We start from the raw sequence: 25,936 nt of genomic DNA on the forward strand, positions 1-25,936 counted from the left end.
TTGCAATTAGTTGAAAGCAACATGAAATTGTTAAATGCTCATTAAATTCATTTGATCAACTGTGTAATTTATTGGATTTAAGATCAAATAAAAAAAGTGTAAAAAGCCCAAGTTCTAAAGTGCCATTTTATTCCTAGAGGTTTTCCCACTCAAATTCAGTTCATGTTTCAGAAGAGGATATTGAATTACTTGTCATGGACACTGAAGTGATTTTCAAAATAAACCACAGGACTGAGATTTCAATCTCTCCACAAAAGAGTTCAACATAAAGTATCTGACTAATAAAATTAAAAATTTCAGAAAGGAAAGGATAAAATGTAGTCCTTCTTTCAACTGTTGCACATTTGTAGGAATAAGTGATGAAACAATAAAATAGCATTGAGACATGCTTATGAACACCAACATCGATTATAACAGAACTACTGAGAAATATGAAACTTGAACAGGCATGAGCACCTGATCACAAATTTTGGTGAGATGTTTCAAAGTGCAAAATGCTGATTAAATGGTATGGGCAAGCTGAAATACCTTTAAGGTATTCACATGAAGTAAAATCACAACTGCAAATCTTCTAGTTCGAAATATATCAGATTGAACCACAGTACAACCTGAAGCATACCACAAGCATACCCCTATTTTGTGTCATGCATGCAGTTTTGTTTTCATATCATGCAAACAAGTTATATGGTCTTGTGAAAAACGATCTCAGTGGATAGAATTATTTGAATTATGGAAATACATTTTCAAATAGCTCATGATTAAATGGAAATATAGGTAATAATGAGTTAAGAGGTATAGTCCACAAAGTACCAAAGGCATCTATCCCCACTAGATTTAGACAACAGATATATAACTTGATGGGCACCCCTCTACATCAAGTGCAGAGTAAGAAGACAGGCCTCCACGAATTACCACAGCAAGTGGAAGTGAACCACTGCTGTTGGTGTCATTCAGTACCATATTCTAGTCAACTGAGCCAAACAATACACTGCAATAACAAATTAACAAAAAAGCAATACCTCGCCTTTGGATCAGCTTGAAAGTCATCTTCATCTTGTACTGTCAATAATGCTGTAGCTTTCTCCTGTGCGAGGTTGCTAAGGCGTTGGGCAAGAGTTAGATGTTTTGAACGTGAAGCATATTTGATAGCCAAATTTAAGACGTTCTGAGTCATAAATTCAGTGAGTTCTTCACAACGGAATTCACGTTCTGCCTTGCACGACAGCTAAATGACAAACAGAATGTTAGCTTTCTTTCCAATTGAGCTTCAACGAAAATGTGATGATAATACTCATTTAATAAGTCTTGTTATAAAAATTAATTCAAAAATATTTTTAAAAGTTTAACAATGCACACTATGTAAATAAATGCAAGGACTTTCCAGACAAAAACAATAAGCTATGTATATTGGAAATCTGAGCTAAAGAAATTCTCATGAATATTCAGCAGTTCCGGCAAACATTTTGGACTTTTTCAGCTAATGAACTTGTGACAAAACATTTTGAGCACATTTCTAACAATTGTTATTTTTATTTCAGCACGCTCTGGAAAAACTGGCTTCCGCACACAATCATATGCCACTTCTAGCAAATGTAGGTGAATTATGAATATGACTAATAACCTTCGTTCAGTTGTAAGTGTAGCTAATAGTGCCCTCAGGATTGTCCAGCAAGTACTTCCTAATCTTGGCTTCACAAGCATGGGCTAGCTGAACACAGCTCTGCTGACTACAAACAACTGAAGGAACCTGGTGCTCTGCTTAGCACACTTTGTGTATGAATTTCAGTGTTGGTGCAATGCCAGTTACACAAGTCATACATCTCAATGACTGGACGATCAAATCAAACATCATGAAATTTAAGACCTGATGATGCTTTACACATGTATTGTATTAAACAGGAGCATGTAATGATAATCACAGATTGTCCCCACTGCGGTATGCAACAATAAATGAATGGCTTTAATTCTCCAGAAAGCTGTTCCATTTACCACCAGCATATATGATGGAAGTTTCCGTTTCAAGAAGACTAAATATTAAAAGGTAAAAATATTCAGAAGAACCAAAGCATTGCTTTAATATTAAGAGTGTCTGTGTATATTCTGCAGCTGTCAGATAAACACAAATTTTGATTTAACTAGCTAAATCAGCAGCTCAAACGTTGCATTGTTTAAAGAAAAGCAATAGGATGTTCAAATGGTATACAGCCTACCCAGTTGAGTATGCTGGCAGCATGTTAGCAACACCAGTGTACATTTGAAATGTAATTGCACTCACAACCCCTTACTTTGTCTCTCTCTTCAAAGACAGGAAGGAGAGGATGTGTATGTTTGCAGAAACAGCTGCTCAAGATTATATAGAATTTACTCACAGCAAACATCTTCATTAGTAGTTCCTGCTGTTCCTTTAGTGCCTGGTGTTTTGCAGTTTCATCAAATTCATAACCATTTTCTGCCAGATAGTCAAAGTGATTATGAAATAGCACTGATCGCCAGTAATGTTCCTGGGAAGATAGGAAAGAATTTAAATGACCCATATTATACTACTAACAAATTGCAACAGATTTTCTATAAACAACAAATATTTTGGATCAAGTTATTTATATTATTGCATTGAAATAAGCAACTGGTTTATATATAATGAAAGCCAGCCAGACCATTTATTCGTGAAATTGATTATTGCTTAGAGAGGCAAGTCTTAAATTATGTGCCTCCATTTTCTAACCATTACATTGTGTGCTAAAAGTTATACTGCAGCACCTTTTTGCAGCTTTGCAAGATTACAGACAACAACGTAAACACAAAGTGGTATTATTTGATTTTGGATAACAAAGTAACAGTATTTTTTGTTTTTCAGTATTTTGAACTGAAATGAGGAAAGGACCTTTGAAAGTAAAAATTATGAAAGGGAATGCTGTACCTTTTAAAAGCAGCTACCAGCACTCATGAAAGTGGTCTTTAAACTGCTTTTTGGTCAAGCAGTGGAGGGAGGTTAGATCTGGATGGGCTGGAACCAGGGGTTGTGTACAAAGTGAGATTCAGCTGGCAACAACTAGCTGATTGGTCTGTGGAGTAGTAACTAATCATTGATGCCAACAACTACAAGATTGGCCCTGGGTAGCTGAGGAGTTTGTGGGGATAAACAAAATGGCCAGAAGCCTTTAAACATGTGGAAAGGGAGATGGCATTGCTCCCTCTCCAGTGAAAAAACAACCTAATGTCTGAAGAAAGCCAATTTATTTTCCCCTCACCAGTTGCTATATCTGTGGTTTTTAACCAGTAATTAATTAAGAGACTTTACGATTGTAAATCAAATCACTCAGAGCCTTCTATTTAGCACACTTTCATATTTTAAACTTCTGTGACAACTCTTGGAATAGCTGGGCTTGATGTCCAGTGTGCCATCCCAGTGAGGCATGATAACAACTCCACTTTATTGTGGCCTTTGAGGACTGCTGTGGCAATAATGTTCACCTCACATCACTTGAGTGGCAAACTAGTAGAGCTTGTTGCCCACCAGTAGCAGAATCCACCTGATTTTAATTTACAGCAAGTTCTTTACTCATCACTTTTACCTAATGACATTGATGTAAATTAGCGCCATCCACTCCCCCTCCCAAAGAATATCATAAAATCATATTGGAAGTCAATTATAACTATATTTTAAACATTACACAGTGTTCAAAATTCTCTAATATTCCAGGTGTTTTTTTAAAAATAAAATCTACACAGGCAATTTCATAAAACAAATAGGGAACTGTCAACACCCAGCCGCTCTCATGAAGCACGTACAAAATGTGCATGCACTGTACACCTTCCAGTGCACATTCTGTTTATTTGCTTACATTATTGAGCTTATTTAAGCACTTCTTTTTTTTAAAAAAAAAGACAGGGTGTTTCACAAAGTGTGCATGTGTATAACTTTCAACATGCATGACGTGAACCTTTCGATGGTGACAGGTCTTCCTGACACCCAACAGTAATGAAAACTGTTGGTTAATAAATGAATTGGTAATTTTGAAATATTACATCCATAGTTTTGCAATTCTGTGCACATCAGTTTAGAAAGGACTCTACCATCTACTAAAAGCTTAAAAATATACACTCATAAACAGTTAGATGCAGGTATCCACTCCAACTTTCTTTGAGTTGCTTTTCAAAATTAATTCAGTAAATGTACTTCAGATTCTCCCTAAACTGGTAAATTTGTATCAATTCAATAAAGCAGTCATGCACAAATTTGCATCAGAATCAATATGACAAATTCTCTTTAACATGGCTCCTTTAACATGGCATAAAAGCAAATAATAATTCATCTTTAATTTTATCCATTTTGAAATCAAGAAATAAGGAGGTGTAATATTTGAAATTTTGCAACAAGTTAAAATTTGTTAAAATTAAAGAAAAAGCAATGTTTGGGAATTACTTCAGGGCACTGCATCAATGCAAAAGAACATACCACCTATCACATACCTCCATTTGTCCTTTTTCTGAACTAGTTTGACAATAAGGGAGTTTCAATGGTAGAATTGTTACAGTGGGACGTGGAAGTGTAGGTGGAAATCTAGAGCCTTTACATGGAATACATCTGTCAACAATAAAATTATATTTTAGTTCTCAGGAGTAAGACATTTTAAATCACATCATCAATCTTGCCTAATTAGCTTTCCAATAAGCAGAACAAGGTTTCTTTTAACTGCATGGTCCAAAACAATGAAAATATTGCCATGGAGAAATACATGAGGTCAACTAGTTCTCCATAAATAAAATAGGGCATAATTTCAGTGTTATGGAAACAGAGTGATGCATTACAGCAACTGTGTCATTTGAGAGCTTTCATATGAATGATACAAAGGCTTAGCATATTTTTTAAAAGTGCAGATTGTTTTGAACTGTGAAGCTATTTCATAACGGATTCTTAACTTACTGAAAAATTGTAAAATTGGAGGGCAACTGAATTGCAAGATCAGACTTTTTAAAATTCCTTCAGGTCAGTCTATCAGTTGAATTTATTTCCTTGAAATTAATTCAGGTTGTAGCAATATTGAGCCTGGGACCACAAAATGACTAAAATATGACAAAAGTATTCACTTTCAGATAATCATAAGAATGGCAGTACATGTAATGAAATAGTCCTACTGATTATTAATGGTTCCATTTCACACGCAATGTTAGGGTAACAGAAAGTGTATTGTACAGAAGGTGCTTCTCTTTGCAAAGCTTCTAGAGCATTTTCCATTTTTCAGAAATGAGCAACTTTAATTTTAATAGAGCTGAAACCAGAGTAAGTTACGAAATATGGAGTTTCTGAATCATAAAAGGAAATTAATTTATTGCTTTAAAAAAGTAGTGTATATGCTTCTCTAGTGGAAAAGCTGCATAGTTATTTCAAGCAGGATCAAACTACATTGCAAAATGTGCTGCATCGTCTGTGTGAAGATACAACATATGCATTTTTAAAATAAACAAAATTATTTAACTGCAACTTAAACATATTTGGACACTAAATGTGCAAGTATCGCAGTTTTACCACTGAACCAAAGGTTTTTCTGCTTTGCACCAATGATAATTTTGTAATATTAATACACCCAAACAGAAAAACTGTTCAAAGGTCGGGAAAGAATTATAAATTCATTTTTCTTAGCCATCTGAAATTACAGCAGCAGTAGCTGCTTTTAGTTTAAAAAGAATTGAGCAATCTCTAAAGTTTACGATGTAAAGCAATGCAGAGAACAATTAAGAGTTTGATCTTTACCATAGTTCAAAACTGCTACTATCTGAGGTTTCTCTCCAAGGGCACTTTTCCATTTTAATAGAACAATCATGTACACTATATGTATCTGCTCATCTGCATCCTTTCCTTACCTGAGCTGCTGAGGGTTTTCATGGATACCAACAACCCAGTAATAGTCAGATTTGCCTTTGCAATGATCCCTGGTGTTCGAAATAGGAATCCAGGTGCTCCCTAAAGATCTGTTTAGCATTTGTACGATCCCTTCTGAATCTGCAAATACTGGGGTACCTACCAAAAAAAAAGTATTGAACAATAGACAATTGATTTGCATATCTAATGAAAGTTGCATTGTTCTGGGATTGTTAATGGATTACAAACAACTTATAAATTCTACTTCAAAAAGACGAACTATAATACAAAGACGATCAAGTTGGAACTTCAAATCAGATGTATGATTGAGATTCTTAAAGTTGAAATGTAGCAGTTCTGCTACAACATTTTACACCTTAAACAAAAAGATACGATACCTGCTGCTGTAAAATAAAAATCTAATACAGCAATGGAATGCAGGGAGGCAGCCTTTATTCAATGTTAAGAAAACACAAGTTAAAAGCATATGGCCATATGTTTAAGAACTGCTAAAAGAAACTTTTAAAACAAAAATGCACCACAGGTGGATACATTTCCAAGGAAGGCTTGGATTTCATTAATAATTCTTCAATAATTTTAATGAAGAATCTTATTCAAAAAATTCATTTTTTCTTTTCCCTTTCAGTGCTCATTGCGCCGTTGCAAAATTTCAGTATTTCCTCAGTTTTTTCCTAATCTATAATATTTATCAACACATTTTGAACATATCGCAGCACATTTAACATATATGCACCATTTCCAGGTGAGGAGTTCTCCTTTTATTTAATTGGTAGTACAGAACTGGAATATTGTTGAGAAAAGAAATTGCACTCATCAGGTCAGATGAAAGAACTATACTTTCTCTTCTTCATGGCCTGCACACTATATCCTAAAGTATTTGGAATATTAAGAGTAGATATTAAAATCACCTTCAGCAGAGAAGCCCTGCCACATCAGATAAGACTTCCTGGTAAGAGGAAGGGACGTTCCTTGCAGAATCTGCCGTTTCCTTCTTCCTAATTCCATTATTTGCACCCCCAAGCACTGATCTCCATCAAAACCAGTACCTGAAGAGAGAAAGGTCATAAATTTAAAAAAATTAAAATTTTCTTCAATAAATTTTACCTTCAGAAAGGGTTATTTCAAAGAAATTTACCATCTAGCTAAGTGGGTGAAACTATTCATTGGTTATAAAGTGCTTTGAGACTTCAGTTAGTTATGGAAAGTACTATATAAAATTAAAAATCACACAACACCAGGTTATAGTCCAACAGGTTTAATTGGAAGCACTAGTTTTTAGAGTGCTGCTCCTTCATCAGGTGGTTGCCTGAAATCTAGTGCTTCCAATTAAATCTGTTGGACTATAACCTGCTGTCAAGAGATTTTTTTTAAACTTTGTACACACCAGTCCAATACCGACATCTCCATATCATATAAAATCAGTCTTTCTTTAAAACAATGCCACTGAAACAATGACTTACTAAAACTTCAAGGGATTCCTAAATCCACAAGGTGGCTGTGTATATTTCCACATGGAAATAAAATTACTGTCTGTTCTGACACCCTCCTTCACTCTCAACAGTCACATCCCAACAGCACCTTCCCATGCAATCATAGAAGATACAACATTTAGCAGCTACCTCGTCTGTATCTCAAGCCCCAGACACCTTCCAGATGAAGCAGCAATTTACCTGCATTTCATTCAATCTAGTCTACTGTATTGGCTGCTCACAACACAGATTCCTTTAAAATGGGGAGACAAAATGCAGAGTGGGTGATTGCTTTGCTGAACACCTCCGCTCTATCTGGAAAAATGACATGAGCTTCTAACTGCCTGCCACTTCAACACACCACTGCTGTTCCCTTGCTAACATTTCTGCAGTGCTCCAGCAAAGTTCAATGCAAGCTGGAGGAACAAAACCTCAGTCATAGAGATGTACAGCATGGAACCAAGACCCTTCGGTCCAACCAGTCCATGCCGACCAGATTTCCCAACCCAATCTAGCCCCACCTGCCAGCACCCGGCCCATATCCCTCCAAACCCTTCCTATTCACATACCCATCCAAATGCCTCTTAAATGTTGCAATTGTACCAGCCTCCACCACATCCTCTGGCAGCTCATTCCATACACGTACCACCCTCTGCGTGAAAGAGTTGCCCCTTAGGTCTATTTTATATCTTTCTCCCCTCACTCTAAACCTATGCCCTCTACTTCTGGACTCCCCAACCCCAGGGAAAAGACTTTGTCTATTTATCCTATCCATGCCCCTCAATTTTGTAAACCTCTATAAGGTCACCCCTCAGCCCCCGACACTCCAGGGAAAACAGCCTCAGCCTGTTCAGCCTCTCCCAGTAGCTCAGATCCTCCAACCCTGGCAACATCCTTCTAAATCTTTTCTGAACCCTTTCAAGTTTCACAACATCTTTCCGATAGCAAGGAGACCAGAATTGCATGCAATATTCCAACAGTGGCCTAACCAATGTCCTGTACAGCCGCAACATGACCTCCCAACTCCTGTATTCAATACTCTGACCAACAAAGGAAAGCATACCAAACGCCTTCTTCACTATCCTATCTACCTGCGACTCTACTTTCAAGGAGCTATGAACCTGCACTGCAAGGTCTCTTTGTTCAGCAACACTCCCCAGGACCTTACCATTAAGTGTATAAGTCCTGCTAAGATTTGCTTTCCCAAAATGCAGCACCTCGCATTTATCTTTCACTTAGGTACCTTACAGCTCTAAAGTCTCAACTGAGAGTCTAACATACCCACAACCATGAGAGTTTAACTATTTCAGTGGGAACACTTTCACCCGTGTTTGTTCCTCACCACCACACTCCCAAAGGCCTGTTCTGTATGGGTTGCTCCCAGGATAGCCTTTCCCATTTTCAACGATTTACAGTTCTCATTCAGCACAAAACCTCTTCCCCAGCTTACTATCTGCAATATCTTTGCATGCTTCCCTTTTTTCTCTCTACTGATGGGCACCATCTTCAACTATCCATGTCACTCCTCTCTCCCCCTACAACCAGCCATCATTAACATAAATACCACCCTTTCCCAGTTATTTTCAGTTCTGACAAAACATCACTGCACTCAAAACATCAACTCTCTTTTTCTCTCTACTGATGCTGCCACACATGCTGAGTGTATCCTGCAGTTCTGTTTTTGTTTCAGGTATACAACATCTACAATTCTTTGTTTAATTTCACAGTTCATTCTTGCCAACGCAATTTACATTATGCAGTTAGCACCTCTTATGTCGAAAAATGTTGCAAAATGCTTCCAAGATTTAGAAGCAAAAAATGGATGGCAAGTCAAGAACAACATTTAGAAGGGGCGAGCTAAAGCTCAAAAGGAGAACAGAAAATTTAGAGGAAATTAGGAAGGGGATTCTGTCTGAGTTCTTAATACACAAGAAACTGATAGCAGAGAATATGGTAATGGGTAACTTTGTAAAACAGGAGTTTACAGAAAGAGGAAAGGAAGAAGCCATGTTGGGATTAAAGTATGGCAAAAGTGAGGACTGCAGATGCTGGAAATCAGAGTCAAGATTAGAGTGGCGCTGGAAAAGCACCAGACCGCATCCGAGGAGCAGGAAAAAATCGACGTTTCAGGCAAAAGTGCTTCATCAGGATGCAAATTTTAAATCTGACCCAGAAAGAAAAAAAACAGTAAAATTGCAAAAGAGATATCCTGGTCTGGCTTGTCAAAATGGAGGACCAGCATAAGCAGGATGCTCATTTTCAAGTTTTACTATTTGTTTTCTCTGGGGAGGCACTGGAAGGCCAGGAGCCAATGGAAGCGAGAATGTGCAGGCTGAAAGACCAGTGAGACGAAGGATGGCATACAAATTGTTCTAAAAAGGATGAAAGAACTGACGCCAGATAGAAACATATTGGATTAACCAAGTCTGGAGATGACAGGTCATGGATGAAAGTTTGAAGAATAATGGACTCATAAGGATAGAGGAAAAGAGAGAAAGAATTCAACATCATTCTGGATATGGTGGACTGCACATTGTCAATCACCTGGATTTTTTTGACTTGGAAAAGACTTGCAAAAGAAATAAATTTGGGAAAAATGCATCGTTTGCTCCCAAATAATATTCCTCCAAACAAAAGGGTTTAGAGGGATAAGGGCCAAGTGCTAGCAAATGGGACTAGATTAGGTTAGGATATCTCATCGGCACGAACGAGTTGGACCGTAGGGTCTGTTTCCGTGCACTATATCTTTATGACTTTAATGAATGAGCCAGAGGTCAAAGAAGAACAATATCAAGACTGCAGATCTGTAAATTTCAATGTTACTGATGTAGAACCCTTTAGCTATTAACAACTACTTGCTCTATACTGCATCTCAAACAGCAACTGGCAATGAATATCATGATCTCGTAATGATTTAAAGGCATTTTAGAGGCATAAATTAAAATTTGTTTTGAAACCAATTTTATGGACTGAAAGAAAATGATCCAACTGAGAATGAGGACTTGGCCAAATTAAATACAGACGGTAGGAAAGCAGGGAGGAGTAGGGAAGAATAGAATTATATTTAAAAACATACACAATTCCATCAAGCCAGAACAAGAAATTAACTCTGGTTCAAAGAATTCAGGAGGATATGCAGGAGTAGCACTAGACGTATCTAAAATAAGGTATCAGTCTGAAGTTACAACACAGGAGTTTACATGTCAAACGTAGCATGCATTATTAGAGTTAAGTGATTCCACAAACAACAAATCAGATCTAAGTTTTGTAGCCCTGCCATGTCAAGTGGTAGTGGGCAATTAAGCAACTGACAGAAGGAGACAAATCCATAAATATTCCATCCTCAACAGAAGACAGGGGCCAGCATGTCTGTGCAAAAGGCAAAACTGAAACATTTGCATCCATCTTCTTCCAGGAGTGCTGAGTGAGTGATTCATCATGGCCTACACCTGAGGTCCTCAGTACCACAGATGAGAAGGGAAACGTGAGACTGATGTCAGCCAATGACCTTTTTCATCTCTAACTATCTTTTAATTCACACTTGTAATTTTAAGGAGAAGAACCTGTTGCATTCTGATTTTTGGTGGGAATTCAAAGAATGCAGTCAAACAAAATTAAAAGGATATCTTGTCTGAAAATAAATTATTTTTCTAGGATGTAGCAAGCAAGATAAACAGTAATCGAGTTTTGAGAAGATGAGGAAGGACACCACTTCAACTGGGACAACACATCCATCCTAGGACAAGCCAAACGAAGACACGCACGAGAATTCCTAGAAGCATGGCATTCCAACCAGAAATCTATCAACAAACACATTGACTTAGACCCAATCTACCACCCCCTGAGAAAAAGAACAGGAAATGACACCACCACAGGAAATGACATCACCAACCCGAAGAAACCCAAACATATCAACAGAAAGCAGGGATCATCAGCATCCAAAGGCTCACTGAAGATGTTACCTAGTATGGTGATGAAACGCCTGAAAATGAACCTTCCAGCTCAGCAAGCAAACCTACATCCATAAACAGTAATCGTATTGCATTTGGATTTTTAAAAGGCATCTGATGAGGTGCACCAGGTGTCACATCTCAGGCACTGTATTGACAGGGTAGCAAGGAAACCTAATAAAAGTAGATGTTAATGTTCAACAGCCTTGACTTACAAGTACTGGGGGGCAGAATACATGTCAATGTTTTACTACTTAGGTGAACAAAAAAAAGAGAGATTGAAGGAGTTTGGCAACAGGTTAATAAATATAATTAGAACACTTCTAGAATGCAAACTTGAAATGGTTGAACCTGCCTGTGTCTGTTTTTTAAACTTGTATGCATTTTATAGAGTGATTCACTATAATACCCTAAAATGGCATCACACTAATGACCACCAGTTTGGACAGGATGAGAATCTATATCAAAGTTTGTTATAGCATAGCACAAATGAGTAATCTTATTTACAAATGACTGGCGTAGAAAATTAAAGTATATATGATCTAAGGCATGCTGTTGCTTTACTTTTCATTTCACGAAACAATTATGGACTTAGGACTGCTTGCTTCAATGCAATTGGTCAGAACAATAAACTCAATATAAAGCACAAAGTACAATGGTTCAGAAAGAACTTTTAAAATGTACCTCGATGATAAGAAATCAATAGCTGCTCCCCATGACCTGACATAGCGACCACAGGCCCCATAAGACTGAAGAGCTCCTTTTGTACACCACCAATGCTGAAGATGCGAACAATTTGAGCATTTGTCGTAACAGCAGCCCAGCCTTGACCTAAACAAATGGCTTCAATGTTTTCATTGTTTGGCATATCCACCATCCATTCTTTGTTTGCATCCCTGGAGTTGAAGTGAATACACTGGAGTGTGCTGATGGACAGATGGAAAAGCATAGTGTCTTAATATACACAATAACTTCCTTTCCCAAGAGCACTTTAATATTTTCTCATGCAGGGATTTAAAGAAAACATACAGATTTAACTTCAATAAGCTGAACGGATTGGAACAGATAAAGATCGTTTAGCTTTCCCCAAGAGTTCAGCAGGTTAAGGTAGTGAATTGCTGAATCATGCAGGTTAAGAACACCCCAGCTCAATCCCCGGTCTGTGCAGAGTTTACCGAACGGTCAGTGTGGCAGCAATAACATGTCAGTTTTGCTTAGGCATTAATCCTTGGTTAACCATTTGATTTTAAAAGCCACTATAATTTTAAAAATATATCATTTAGGTGGACAGTGAAGAGACCTTTCATTGTCAGAGGTGATATCTTTTGGTACAGCAAATCATTTTATATGAACCAGAGGACTAATAATGCTTTCTCAATCAACACAATTAAAACTGATTATCTGATCAATCATTCATTTGGTGAATATATATGGCATCTTGCTATGTTCAGATTGGCTGCCATGTTTAGCTATCTCACAGCTCTTTAAAAATATGCAGAGGAAATGGCACAATATAATTGTAAATTTCCACATGACAGTAAGTCTAATCCCTTTTCTCCAGCCAGAGGACTAAGTATGCAAAGTTTCAGCTCCTAATCACCTTCCGACAAGTCCTGCTGCAAATGAACATCAGTGGACCTTGCGTCAAGATCACATCAAGCTCACCTGTGATACCTGTTACAGTTTAAAAGCCTGCTTACACTCCCTATCAAGGTTCCCTTATAGCCACCATGGCAAGATACATTCGGATTGGTATAAATCTAGTCATTTCCATCGGTTCCAACAACATCTATCCTTCCTCAATCTGCTCCACTTTCCTAAACATATTATTCAATATGAATTCAGACCCAGTTGGAAATTTCATGGGGTGGTGGTATTTCCCATTCTGCAAATAAATAAAGCACAATATTCAATAAATAAAAGCAAATTACTGCAGATGCTGGAATCTGAAACCAAGAGAAAATGCTGGAAAATCTCAGCAGGTCTGGCAGCATCTGCAAGGAGAGAAAAGAGCTGACGTTTCAAGTCTAACTGACCCTTTGTCAAAGCTGATTGGTTTCAGATTCCAGCATCCACAGTAATTTGCTTTTATCCAGTGTTTAACCCACTGCCACCTCTCTTCCAGGAATGCCTACCGTGAAGAAGTACTGCTCTTTTCTCCGACAGGATTTTCATTTGTCTCTCTCCCCCTGTCCACCTTCACTGCTTTCCTTTTCTCTTTCGGTGTTAGACAAGCACAATATTCACCCCAGTTAACAGAAGATGCTTAGGTATCATCAGTTCAAACACATCAGCCAGGATCCAGTAATACCTAAGAGCCAAGGCCTCAACACTAGGCTCCTATGCTTCCCACTTCCCCCTCCATTTTTGGAGGCTGTGCTTTGAGACAAATAGACTCCAAATCTCTGGATTCCTTTATGACCCTCTTTAAAAGCCATTTCTCCAGCTATCATTTTGGCAATGGCACCCAATGTACACTTTCATTCAATGCCATTTTTCTTATGAATCTGTTAAGCATCTTAGGGCACTACACAAAGCCAAATCCGAAACAAGTCACAGAGTCGTAGAGATGTAGAGCACGGAAACGGACCTTTTGGTCCAACTCAACCATGCCAACCTGATATCCCAAATTAATCTAGTCCCATTTGCCAGCATTTGACCCATATCCCTCTAAATCCTTCCTGCTCATATACCCATCTAGATGCCTTTTAAATGTTGTAATTGGACCAGCCTCTACCACTTTCAAGTGTTATTGGCACACCTTTGCACACCTTCTGATCCTGCTCCTGTATTCAACTATTTTGAGAATCAAACCACAATGCCACAAAGGCCGTTACCAGATTTAGCATCCTGTCAAAGCCACTACCATTACAAATAAAAGGGCCTGTGCCCACCAATTAAAAGGAGTTCATGTGGGCCACAATCAGTCCACAGACTGCATTTTGGAAAATGTCAATAAAATTATGGGGCTTTGTTTTGGTTAACATAGAAGGCAAATACTGACTGTAAATATTTAACACACTCAGTGGTACAGCACAAACCAAACTTCAAGTATTATTTTTAAAATCCCATACTTTTACCTTGGCACTTCATCAGTTTTTACACACGCTAGTAGCACTGCTTCATGTGATAAATCAGCCATGGTGTGATTCAGAACATTACTCAAGTGTATTGCATGATGTACTGAAGTATCGTGGAATTCTACATCTATAGCATTATCTTGCTCATCACTGTAACAGCGAATAATACCAATGGAATTCCACACCTAAAAAATAAAACAGATACAATTTTTTATTAAGAAGGAACACTGTGGCAGAGAATTAACAAGAACAATGCAGTTGTTGTGGGTATATTCACCAAACTGAGAAGTTGGTTTGGAGACATTCCTCCTGCTCCTTTGATGCCGCCTGACCTGCTGCGCTTTTCCAGCAACACATTTTTCAGCCCTATCTGGGTGACATCCTCAGTGCTGTGGGGCCTCCTGTGAAGCGCTGCTGTATTGTGTCAGTTGGAATTCAGTTGGTTTCATTCCCACTGCTTCCAGTTGTTCATTGTAGTGGTTGGTATATTGGGTCTAGGTCAAATGTGTTTATTGATGGAGTCTGTGGATGAATGCCATGCTTCTAGAAGTTCTATGGCTGTCCTGTGGTTGGCTTAGCCTAGTACTGTTGTGTCAAATACTACCACCGTGTCAGGTATAGACCACCTATCAACAACCCACATGCCAGAGCTGAGGATATCACCTAGAAAGGGGATGAAACATCTGCAAAATAACTTCCCAACTCGCCAAACTTATCCACAGAAACTGCAACCAGCACCCAAGCTACAAAACCTTTACACAAACATTTAACAATAACAATGTCCAAAAATCAGCAACTACACGAAAACCATTTAACCTTTATTCAGAGAAAACTTTATGGGCCATGTGGGGTTAAGACAATTGCAAAATTATCTCTTAACTGTTTTAGAATTTTGAAGCTGGATTGCAACAATTTGAAAGACAAATGAGACTTTAGCTCTCAAATCTTTACGGCTACACCATTAAGCATGGTCTACCTCAGACAACTGACTTTGATCCCATTGAAAGGGATCATACTCTAAAACATGATATCTGTCTAATTTATATTTCCCAACATTTGCATTAGAACTGTTGTCTAGTAATGATTAGGGGATTTTTAAAATTATGGTGTACAGACTGTTATCTTTATTTTTTAAAAAGCTGTGGACTGAAATATATGGAGGTGGATAAATCTCCTGGTCCTGACCAGATATATCCAAGAACTGTGAAAGAGGCTAGAGAAGAAACTGTGGGGGCCCTGGCTGATACTTTTGCATCATTGTTAGCCATGGCTGAGGTCCTGGATGACTACAGGGTAGCAGAATGTCATACCCTTATTCAAGAAGAGCTTCAAAGAAAAACATGGGAACTACAGACCAGTAAGCCTAACATCTATTGTAGATAAATTACTTGAAAAAATTCTGAGGGATAAGATATATATGCATTTGGAAGACAGGGTTTGATTAGGAGTAATCCGCATTGGCTTTGTGCATGGGAGAGAGATCATGCCTCACAAGTTTGTTAGAGTTCTTTGATAAATGACCAGGAAGGTTGATGAGGACAGGGTGGTAGACATATGGATTTCAGTAAGGCCTTTGATAAGGTTCCACATAGTAGGTTGCTCTGAAAGGTTAGACCGTATGGAATCCAGGGAGAGCTGGCAAATTGGATACACAATTGGCTTAATGGTAGGAAGCAGAGGGGAATAGTGGAAGGATCCTTGTCGGATTGGAGACCTGTAACTAGTGGTGTACCTCAGAGGTCAGTGCTGAGTCTTTTGCTGTTTGTTATCTATATTCATGATTTGGATGAGAATGTACAAGGAATTGTATATTAGTAAGTTTGCTGATGACACTAAAATAGGCGGTATTGTGACAGTGAGGAAGGTTATCAGAAATTGCAGCAGCACTTTTATCAGATGGGGGAAGTGGGCCAAGAAATGGCAAAAGCAGTTAAATATAGATTAGTGTGGGATGTTGGATTTTGGGAAGTCAAATCAAATAGGAATTTCTTGGCGAATGGCAGGCCCTTAAGGAATATAGCAGAACAGATGGACCTTGGAGTTAAGATGCACTTGGAGTATTGTGTTCAGTTTTGGTCATCCTGTTATAAGAAGGATATTATTTAACTGGAAAGAGTGCAGAGGAAATTTACAAGGATGTTGCCAAGGCTCAATGGTCTGAGTTATAGGAAGTGGTTGGACAAGCTAGAACATTTTTCTTTAGAGCATAGGAGACTGAAAGGGATCTTGTAGAAACGTATAAGATCATGAGAGGCATGGATAACACGATGCACTCAATCTTTTTCACAGGGTTGGGGAACTGAGGACTAGAGGGCATCAGTTTAAGGTGAGAGGGGAAAGTATAAAAGGGAACCTGAGGGGCAATCTTTTTTTGACACAGAGGATGGTACACATACAGAATGAGCGGCCAGCAGAAATGGTTGAGGTGGGTACATTAACAACATTTAAAAGGCATTTGGATAAATGCATGGATAGGAAATGTTTACAAGGTTATGGTCCAAGTGCAGGGAAATGGGGTTAGCGTGGATGTACATTTTGTTTGGCATACACCAGTTTGGGCCGAAGGGCCTGTCTCTTATGCTGTAGGTGTCTATGACCAAGAAATGAGAAAGAACTGTTTTAAAACCAGTGTTAGTAAAGGATGGCTGTATGGTTTGAAAACAAGTAACCCAACATCCATGGCCAGCATTATGATGTTCAACTGGTTGTACAAGTACTAACTGAAGTGGCTACAGATGAAATTGGGGGGGGGGGGGGGGGGGAAAAGAGGAGAAGAGTGGGTGGTGGCAGGTGGTAGTATTCTGTGAAGACAAGCAGCCGGTTGGAATAAATAGTAATTCTACTTAAGTACAGAATCTGGGCTGGGCTTTCTACCAACCTGGGACTTAAAAGTCAGGTAAATTGGGGAAACTTTACATATTTTTCAAGGTCTTTAACTTTCATGATGACTTCAGGAACAAGGCTCGATTTCGAACACACTACCTCAGTACCTGAGTCATGACAAAACGTCACTTCAAAAAAGATATCACTGGTGTAACAGTACTCCAAGAAGAGCAATAAGTTCTCCTAGTTTCCTGATCAAATACATTCCTTCAACCAACACCACCACAAACAAATGAACTGCTCCTTCATTTTATTGCTGTTTCTGAAATATTCAGCAAGCAGCTGCTGTCATAAATCAAATTTCAAAGTACTTCAGCATAATATTTGAGATAAGTTTGCAATCTTTTCTTGTAAAATCTATAAAGTGTAATAATTTCTAAGATAATGTGATCACTTATCTGTGTATTTCACCTTTAAGGCAGGATATGAAAAAAATTAAAAGCAATGGTACTTGAGCTTACCATGAACCGATGCTGGAGATAAGAGGGAGTGGAACAAGGTTGAAAAGGTTTTTGTTGTGGTGTTGGCACTGGTCCAGAGTATCCTACAACTGTTGGTGCAGTTTGTGCAACAGTAGTTCGGGCATTGTCATCGTCATCATCATCATTATCCATTTCTTCTAATTGGGTGGAAGATCCAATATCTAGAATAAATGTATAAACCTTAAATTGTTATTTGAACATCAGGTGTCACTCTCCCCACCCAAATATACAACTAAAGTAAACATTATTTTATTTTAAGGTTTTGAACGTCTGAAGGATAACTTTGTACTCATTAATATGCATGTGAAGAATTGCCATATTTTCCCTTTTGATATTACATGAAGTGCTTTGTTTAATTTATTCACAAAATATGTGCATTACTGGCTAGGTCAGCAATTATTGCCTATCCTTAGCTGCTCAAGAATCAGAGTCATTGAATCAAAGAACCTCTACAATGTGGAAGGAGGCCTTTTGGCCCACTGAGTCCTCCAAAGAATATCCCACCCAGACCCAGCACCCCATAATCCCACATCGACCATAGCTAATCCTCCTAGCCTATACATCCCTGAACATGGACAATTTCAGCATAGCCAATCCACCTAACCTACATCTTTCCTCCCACATCTTTGGAGTGTGGGAAACCGGAGCACCCGGAGAAAACCCACACAGGCACAGGAAGAATGTGCAAACTGGACACAGACAGACAGTCACCCGAGGCGAGAATTGAACCTGGATCCTTGGAGTTGAGGCAGCATGCTAACCACTGAGCCACCATGCCGCCCCAAAAATGCTGTCATCTTGAACTGTGACACACCATGGAGACTTGGCACACCCAGTGCTGTTAGGGAGTTGCAGGTTACAGATTAACAAAAATGCTTCTTGGGATGAGGAATTTCAGTCAAGTGCATTGATTGAAAGAGTTGGGTCTGTTTTCCTTCAAGAGAGGGTTGAAAGGAGATTTGATTGTGATTTTCAAAACCAAAAGGACTCTGGACAAAGTGAATAGGGAAAAACTACTCCCTCTAGCAGAAGGGATTAAAAATCAGAAGACATCGATTTAGGGTTATTGGCAAAAAAAAAATCAATGCCAAAAGCTTTTATATGGAGTGAGCAGTTAGTATCTGGTATATACCACCTCAGAGGGCGATGAAGGCAAAATCAAGCAAGATCTTGCTGATGATATAACTGATGATAAGTTAGTCTTGCAGAGACTGATATGGACATGACTGGCTGAATGGCCTCCTTCTGTGCTTCAACCATTTGATGATTCTATTTAATATTCCTCCTATCTTAAACATCAAAAATAAGATTTGAAATGACAATGGATGTGTGCGCATAAAAGTGTATCAGGTATACCTTTGGTGCTGACAATTACTGCGGAATCTAAGAAGAACATAATCGATTATGTTCTAAGAATGGTCTAGCTAGCTGAATAGCTTTTATTTCATTAAAAGGAATTGTAGTTGGAAAGTAATATCAGAGATTTCTAAAATAAAATTTACCAACATTTCTTCAAACAGAATAAATTACATATCACGTCGACAACTTCCTTACTTTCACACAAGTTAAATAATCTCAAATGACAAAATAATGAAAATACATAAGCAAAAATAGCTAACAAATATAAATTCAAATACAATAATAGTATTTACATGTTCAAAGATACTAAATTGGTGGGCAACATGGTGGCACAGTGGTTAGCTCTGCTGCCTCACAGCGCCAGAGACCCGGGTTCAATTCCCGCCTCAGGCGACTGACTGTGTGGAGTTTGCACATTCTCCCCGTGTCTGCGTGGGTTTCCTCCGGGTGCTCCGGTTTCCTCCCACAGTCCAAAGATGTGCAGGTCAGGTGAATTGGCCATGCTAAATTGCCCGTAGTGTTAGGTAAGGGGTAAATGTAGGGGTATGGGTGGATTGCGCTTCGGCGGGACGGTGTGGACTTGTTGGATCGAAAGGCCTGTTTCTACACTGTAAGTAATCTAATCTAATCTAAAAAAATTATTCCTTATTCCTTACCGTTTGAGTTATCATCTTCAATAGCTCGATTATGTCGAGAACGGTTGACAATCGCCATTACATTATCATCATCACCATCATCGTCATCATCATCATCCACTAATGGCTGCCTCATAGGTGATGGGGGTGATAGATTCATGCCTTTTGTTAACAAGTCATTGTCCTCTTCATCAAACAAATCTTCAAATGTGGCAGCATTTGAATGAGTTGCGTGTTCCTAAATAAAAATGTTTAAAAAATTTGCAGTAACCATGTCCAACAGAACTAATTGAGGTATCTACAAGTTTCTAATTTGTATAATTTCTCTATGGTGAATAGAATTAATACACTTCAGTACTGTAAACTGCGGAACAGATACACCTATGACGAGGATTTAATGCACTCATGCAAGCGTGTATACATACACACACAGACACAGTTAATAAAATTGTTTTAATACAAAACTACCAGTTCAAATAAAGTAAGACCTTATAATTATATTACTTTGCTTTAGCTTATTGCACACTCTACCAGAAATGATGAAGTGACAGCAACAAAATTACAAAAACATCCTTGTGCCTGTATTACTACTATAGACAAAGTGTTTACCTTGCTACCAGCACTTGCCAAAACCCCTTCATGAAGACCCAGATTTCCTTCAGCATCTGTATATGCTATACTTTCTTTTGAAGGATGCCATGCCATTGCACAGATGCGATAAGACTTCTCATGCTGAAATCTAAAAAACAACATAGTATTACTCACATCATACATTTATCAACCATTTATTAGATTATACTGCAGATAAACTACCACTGAAATGGCAAGGGATCAACAGAAAAGTGAGGGCTTAAAAACTCGCATCTTAGACTTCTTTGATATAACACATTATAATTTTAGACCGTTAGTATCTTAAATACTTGAGCATATAGATCAGTTCTCAAGTGTTGAGCAATTAAACTAGTAAAGATTTTCAGTGCCTTGCCGCTTTTCAATTAATTAATTCAGTTTTATGAGCCAAGTGTTAGTATTTTGTTCCAATAAATTGTAAGTTTACATTTTCAATTCCATCACGACAAGTTTCTTTATCTTCAAGTGCATTATTTAGGGTGAAATGGAAAATTAAAAGTGAAACTGTTTTCAAAGGAGTTAGAGAGAAGCAGAACACCCCTTTTACTTATTCATTGGTCACTACATGACAAAAAGAGAAGTTCACAGAAAGATATCAAGTTTGCCTACTCTCGCAAAATGACTGGTCCACAGGTTGGACGAAAAGCTAGTTCTGGATATCCAAAGTATGAATTCAAGTTCTTATTATTCAATCTCAACGCTTTAAAGACATTTATCTTCCAGGTTTTAGCTACTACTATTAAGTTCAGTCAGCATGTTCAAGACAGCAAACAGCCAATTGTATTTTTATTGCATGAGGAGAAAGTGAGGTCTGCAGATGCTGGAGATCAAAGTTGAAACTTTATTGCTGGAACAGCACAGCAGGTCAGGCAGCATCCAGGGAACAGGAGATTCGACGTTTCGGGCACAGGCCCTTCTTCAGGAATGAGCAGAGAGTGTTCAGCAGGAGAAGATAAAAGGTAGGGAGGAGGGACTTGGAGGAGGGGCGTTGGAAATGTGATAGGTGGAAAGAGGTCAAGGTGAGGGTGATAGGTCAGAGTAGGATGGAGGCGGAGAGGTCAAGAAGAAGACTGCAGGTCAGGAAGGCGGTGCCGGGCTGGAGGGATTCGGCTGAGACAAGGTGGGGGGAGGGGGGATGAAGAAACTGGTGAAGTCCAAGTTCATCCCCTGTGGTTGGAGGGTTCCCAGTCGGAAGATAAGACGCTCCTCCTCCTCCGACCGTCGCGTTGTTGTGGTTTGGCGGTGGATGAGTCCAATGACCTGCATATCCTCGGTGGAGTGGGAGGGGGAGTTGAAATGCTGTGCTACAGGGTGGTTGGGTTGGTTCGTCCGGGTGGCCCAGAGGTGCTCTCTGAATCGCTCCGCAAGTAGGCGGCCTGTTTCCCCAATATAGAGGCGGCCACACCGGCTGCAGCGGATGCAGTAGATGATGTGGGTGGAGGTGCAGGTGAATCTGTGGCGGATATGGAAGTTTCCTTTGGGGCCTTGGAGAGAAGTGAGGGGGGAGGTGTGGGCGCAAGTGTTGCACCTCCTGCGGTTGCAAGGGAAGGTGCCGGGAGTGGAGGTTGGGTCGGTGGGGGGGTGTGGATCTGACAAGGGAGTCGCGGAGGGAGTGGTCTCTACGGAAAGCTGATAGGGGAGGGGAGGGAAATATATCCTTGGTGCTGGGGTCTGTTTGGAGGTGGCGGAAGTGACGGCGGATGATGCGCTGTACATGGAGATTGGTGGGGTGGTAGGTGAGGACCAGTGGGGTTCTGTCCTGGTGGCGGTTGGAGGGGCGGGGCTCAAGGGCGGAGGAGCGGGAAGTGGAGGAGATGCGGTGGAGGGCACCGTCGACCACGTCGGGGGGGAAATTGCGGTCCTTGAAGAAGGAGGCCATCTGTGTTGTACGTATTTTGAACTGGTCCTCCTGGGAGCAGATGCGGCGGAGACAAAGGAATTGGGAGAATGGGATGGCGTTTTTACAGTGGGCAGGATGGGAGGAGGTGTAGTCCAGGTAGCTGTGGGAGTCGGTTGGTTTGTAGTAGATGTCCGTGTTGATTCGGTCGCCTGAGATAGAAACAGAAAGGTCGAGGAAGGGGAGGGAGGAGTCCGAGACTGTCCAGGTGAATTTGAGGTCGGGGTGGAAGGTGTTAGTGTAGTGGATGAACTGTTCAACCTCCTCGTGGGAGCACGAGGTAGCGCCGATACAGTCATCGATGTAGCGAAGGAAAAGATGGGGGGTGGGGCCAGTGTAGTTGCGGAAGATGGATTGTTCCACATACCCTACGAAGAGGCAGGCATAGCTGGGGCCCATGCGGGTGCCCATGGCTACTCCTTTTGTTTGGAGAAAGTGGGAGGATTGGAAAGAAAAGTTGTTCAGGGTGAGGACCAGTTCGGTCAGTCGAAGGAGGGTGTCGGTGGAAGGGTACTGGGTGGTACGGCGGGAAAGGAAGAAGCGGAGTGCTTTGAGTCCTTCGTGATGGGGGATGGAGGTGTACAGGGACTGGATGTCCATGGTGAAGATGAGGCGTTGGGGACCGGGGAAGCGGAAATCCTGGAGGAGGTGGAGGGCAGGTAGGAGGCCAGCACGGGGTGTCCAGGTGGACGGGGTGTGTTGGAGGTGGGAGAAGGGGTCGTCAGAGGGTGGGCGAGAGTCTTGATTGAAGAAGAAGGCACGGAGGCGAAGGCGGCGGAAGAATTGTTCGATGTACCTCCCCACCTACGTTCGTGACACCACCCACGCCCTCCACCTCCTCCAGGATTTCCGCTTCCCCGGTCCCCAACGCCTCATCTTCACCATGGACATCCAGTCCCTGTACACCTCCATCCCCCATCACGAAGGACTCAAAGCACTCCGCTTCTTCCTTTCCCGCCGTACCACCCAGTACCATCCCATTCTCCCAATTCCTTCGTCTCCGCCGCATCTGCTCCCAGGAGGACCAGTTCAAAATACGTACAACACAGATGGCCTCCTTCTTCAAGGACCGCAATTTCCCCCCCGACGTGGTCGACGGTGCCCTCCACCGCATCTCCTCCACTTCCCGCTCCTCCGCCCTTGAGCCCCGCCCCTCCAACCGCCACCAGGACAGAACCCCACTGGTCCTCACCTACCACCCCACCAATCTCCATGTACAGCGCATCATCCGCCGTCACTTCCGCCACCTCCAAACAGACCCCAGCACCAAGGATATATTTCCCTCCCCTCCCCTATCAGCTTTCCGTAGAGACCACTCCCTCCGCGACTCCCTTGTCAGATCCACACCCCCCACCGACCCAACCTCCACTCCCGGCACCTTCCCTTGCAACCGCAGGAGGTGCAACACTTGCGCCCACACCTCCCCCCTCACTTCTCTCCAAGGCCCCAAAGGAAACTTCCATATCCGCCACAGATTCACCTGCACCTCCACCCACATCATCTACTGCATCCGCTGCAGCCGGTGTGGCCTCCTCTATATTGGGGAAACAGGCCGCCTACTTGCGGAGCGATTCAGAGAGCACCTCTGGGCCACCCGGACGAACCAACCCAACCACCCTGTAGCACAGCATTTCAACTCCCCCTCCCACTCCACCGAGGATATGCAGGTCATTGGACTCATCCACCGCCAAACCACAACAACGCGACGGTCGGAGGGTCTTATCTTCCGACTGGGAACCCTCCAACCACAGGGGATGAACTTGGACTTCACCAGTTTCTTCATCCCCCCCTCCCCCCACCTTGTCTCAGCCGAATCCCTCCAGCCCGGCACCGCCTTCCTGACCTGCAGTCTTCTTCTTGACCTCTCCGCCTCCATCCTACTCTGACCTATCACCCTCACCTTGACCTCTTTCCACCTATCACATTTCCAACGCCCCTCCTCCAAGTCCCTCCTCCCTACCTTTTATCTTCTCCTGCTGAACACTCTCTGCTCATTCCTGAAGAAGGGCCTGTGCCCGAAACGTCGAATCTCCTGTTCCCTGGATGCTGCCTGACCTGCTGTGCTGTTCCAGCAATAAAGTTTCAACTATTTTTATTGCATGACCAAGCTACAGATTGATGCAAATATGCACTGGGACTGTTCAACTGCTGATTCCTCCTGCATTTTTAAAAAAGCCCTGTAGAAAGCCATAGGCATACAGCCACACCTTTTGTCACTGTGCCTTATAACAATTTAACTGCGAAGAAACTATGCAAGTGCCTTTGCACCAATTATTTTTAAGGTGCCTGGGGAAACGCCACTTTTTGTCATTAGCCTACTAAGAAAATCATATAGGTGCTATTCTTGAGAACTTGATAGTACTTAAAAATAGCCCAGGAAATTCATGTCAGAATTATGCCAGAAATTATTTTAACATTTATAAAATGTCACCTCTATTTTGAGAGCAAAATATAATAAAACTATTTCCAAAAGTTCAAAGCAATTCAGCAAATGTTCATAAACTTACATTCCATCCATTTAAAAATGAAGATAAGCTAACTTCAATGAAAAGTGCAAACAAAATAAGCATTTTAAATTCATAATCATTTTTTAGTTTAGAAATTGGACAAAATTATCTTAAAACATTTAAATTTCCAGTATTTTGACTTCTCATTACTGAATAATAGAATCTCATGAAGGAAAATAAACATTTTGACACTAACTTATCCTGTAAATAATTCAGTGTGAATTCCATCACAATATCCTCAAACAATAATGGAGTTTCACAAATTAACACGAGAATATTATACCTTTCAATGCATTTTCTGGTCTGTACGTTCCAAACCACCATTGATCCATCAATGCTCCCAGCAGCCACATAACCACCACAAGGAGACCATGATACAACATTTAATGGCTGAGGAAAAAGAATGGGAAAATAATCCTCAAATTTAGCATTTGTAAAAAAATACATTAATCTTGCCTTTAATAATCACCTGTCTGTCTTTGAAAATAAACACAACTTCTAAAAACAGTTGGCAAAACTTACAGGGAAAATACACAAGGTTTCTTACCTATTTTGGCAAAATAATTTTTAATATTTCTATGATCTTCTAAACATTAGTTCTAATCCAGAGGACTCGTTGTTTAGAAAGCTATTTGCAATGATTGCTGCTTCATGAAATGTTATTTTAATATAAAAATGTTATTTTTATATTAAATTTCAGTAAGGTTACTCTCAATTGGAAAACTTACCATCATAATACTTTCATCTGAAAGATTGTCAGTATTTTCCCAGGTGTCCCTTTCAAAGAGCTTCACAACCTTTTCTACTGGAACTGCCAGAAGCTATATGCACATACCAAAACAAAAAGACAGAATTAAATTGAAAACATTCAAATTACACATGTATTCAGTCAATTGTTAAAATTTAATTTCCAAACATTTCTTCTCATTTTTTGGTATACATGTTGCATACTTTTCTGGTTAGTAATGCAGAAACGAATTACAATACTAGAAACTCTGGTCAAAGCGGAGACCAAAATACACAACTAAAGCTACATTATCAACAGCATAAAATGTACCCAAAAGATCCTATTCCACTTACTGAACCAAACAAATTTAGGATCAGGTTCGTACAAGGCCGGTCTGGAGTCCACAATGAAGTAGAATACAGACGGAACTGGCCTA

At 40.3% G+C, this 25,936-nt stretch overlaps 1 protein-coding gene across 3 annotated transcripts in view; it reads right to left on the reverse strand.

Annotated features, from left to right (window-relative positions):
* The window catches only part of wdhd1 (WD repeat and HMG-box DNA binding protein 1), a 66,451-nt gene that overhangs the window by 17,643 nt on the left and 22,872 nt on the right, over positions 1-25,936 (reverse strand). For all 3 annotated transcript variants that reach the window (XM_087989872.1, XM_087989871.1, XM_087989870.1), the window contains 12 exons: positions 25,502-25,594; positions 25,057-25,163; positions 20,349-20,478; positions 19,761-19,977; positions 17,725-17,906; positions 14,381-14,565; positions 11,985-12,226; positions 6,790-6,927; positions 5,863-6,019; positions 4,471-4,585; positions 2,370-2,501; positions 1,020-1,225 (listed from right to left, as the gene is read on the reverse strand). In XM_087989872.1, coding sequence (XP_087845998.1) covers positions 1,020-1,225; positions 2,370-2,501; positions 4,471-4,585; positions 5,863-6,019; positions 6,790-6,927; positions 11,985-12,226; positions 14,381-14,565; positions 17,725-17,906; positions 19,761-19,977; positions 20,349-20,478; positions 25,057-25,163; positions 25,502-25,594 — 1,904 coding nt within the window. The remainder of the gene's footprint in view (positions 1-1,019; positions 1,226-2,369; positions 2,502-4,470; positions 4,586-5,862; positions 6,020-6,789; positions 6,928-11,984; positions 12,227-14,380; positions 14,566-17,724; positions 17,907-19,760; positions 19,978-20,348; positions 20,479-25,056; positions 25,164-25,501; positions 25,595-25,936) is intronic.

The sequence above is a fragment of the Chiloscyllium plagiosum genome, unplaced genomic scaffold, assembly GCF_037043375.1.
Source record: "Chiloscyllium plagiosum isolate Xiang-an unplaced genomic scaffold, Cpla_swu_hap1 HiC_scaffold_8, whole genome shotgun sequence".
Lineage (NCBI taxonomy): Eukaryota > Metazoa > Chordata > Chondrichthyes > Orectolobiformes > Hemiscylliidae > Chiloscyllium > Chiloscyllium plagiosum.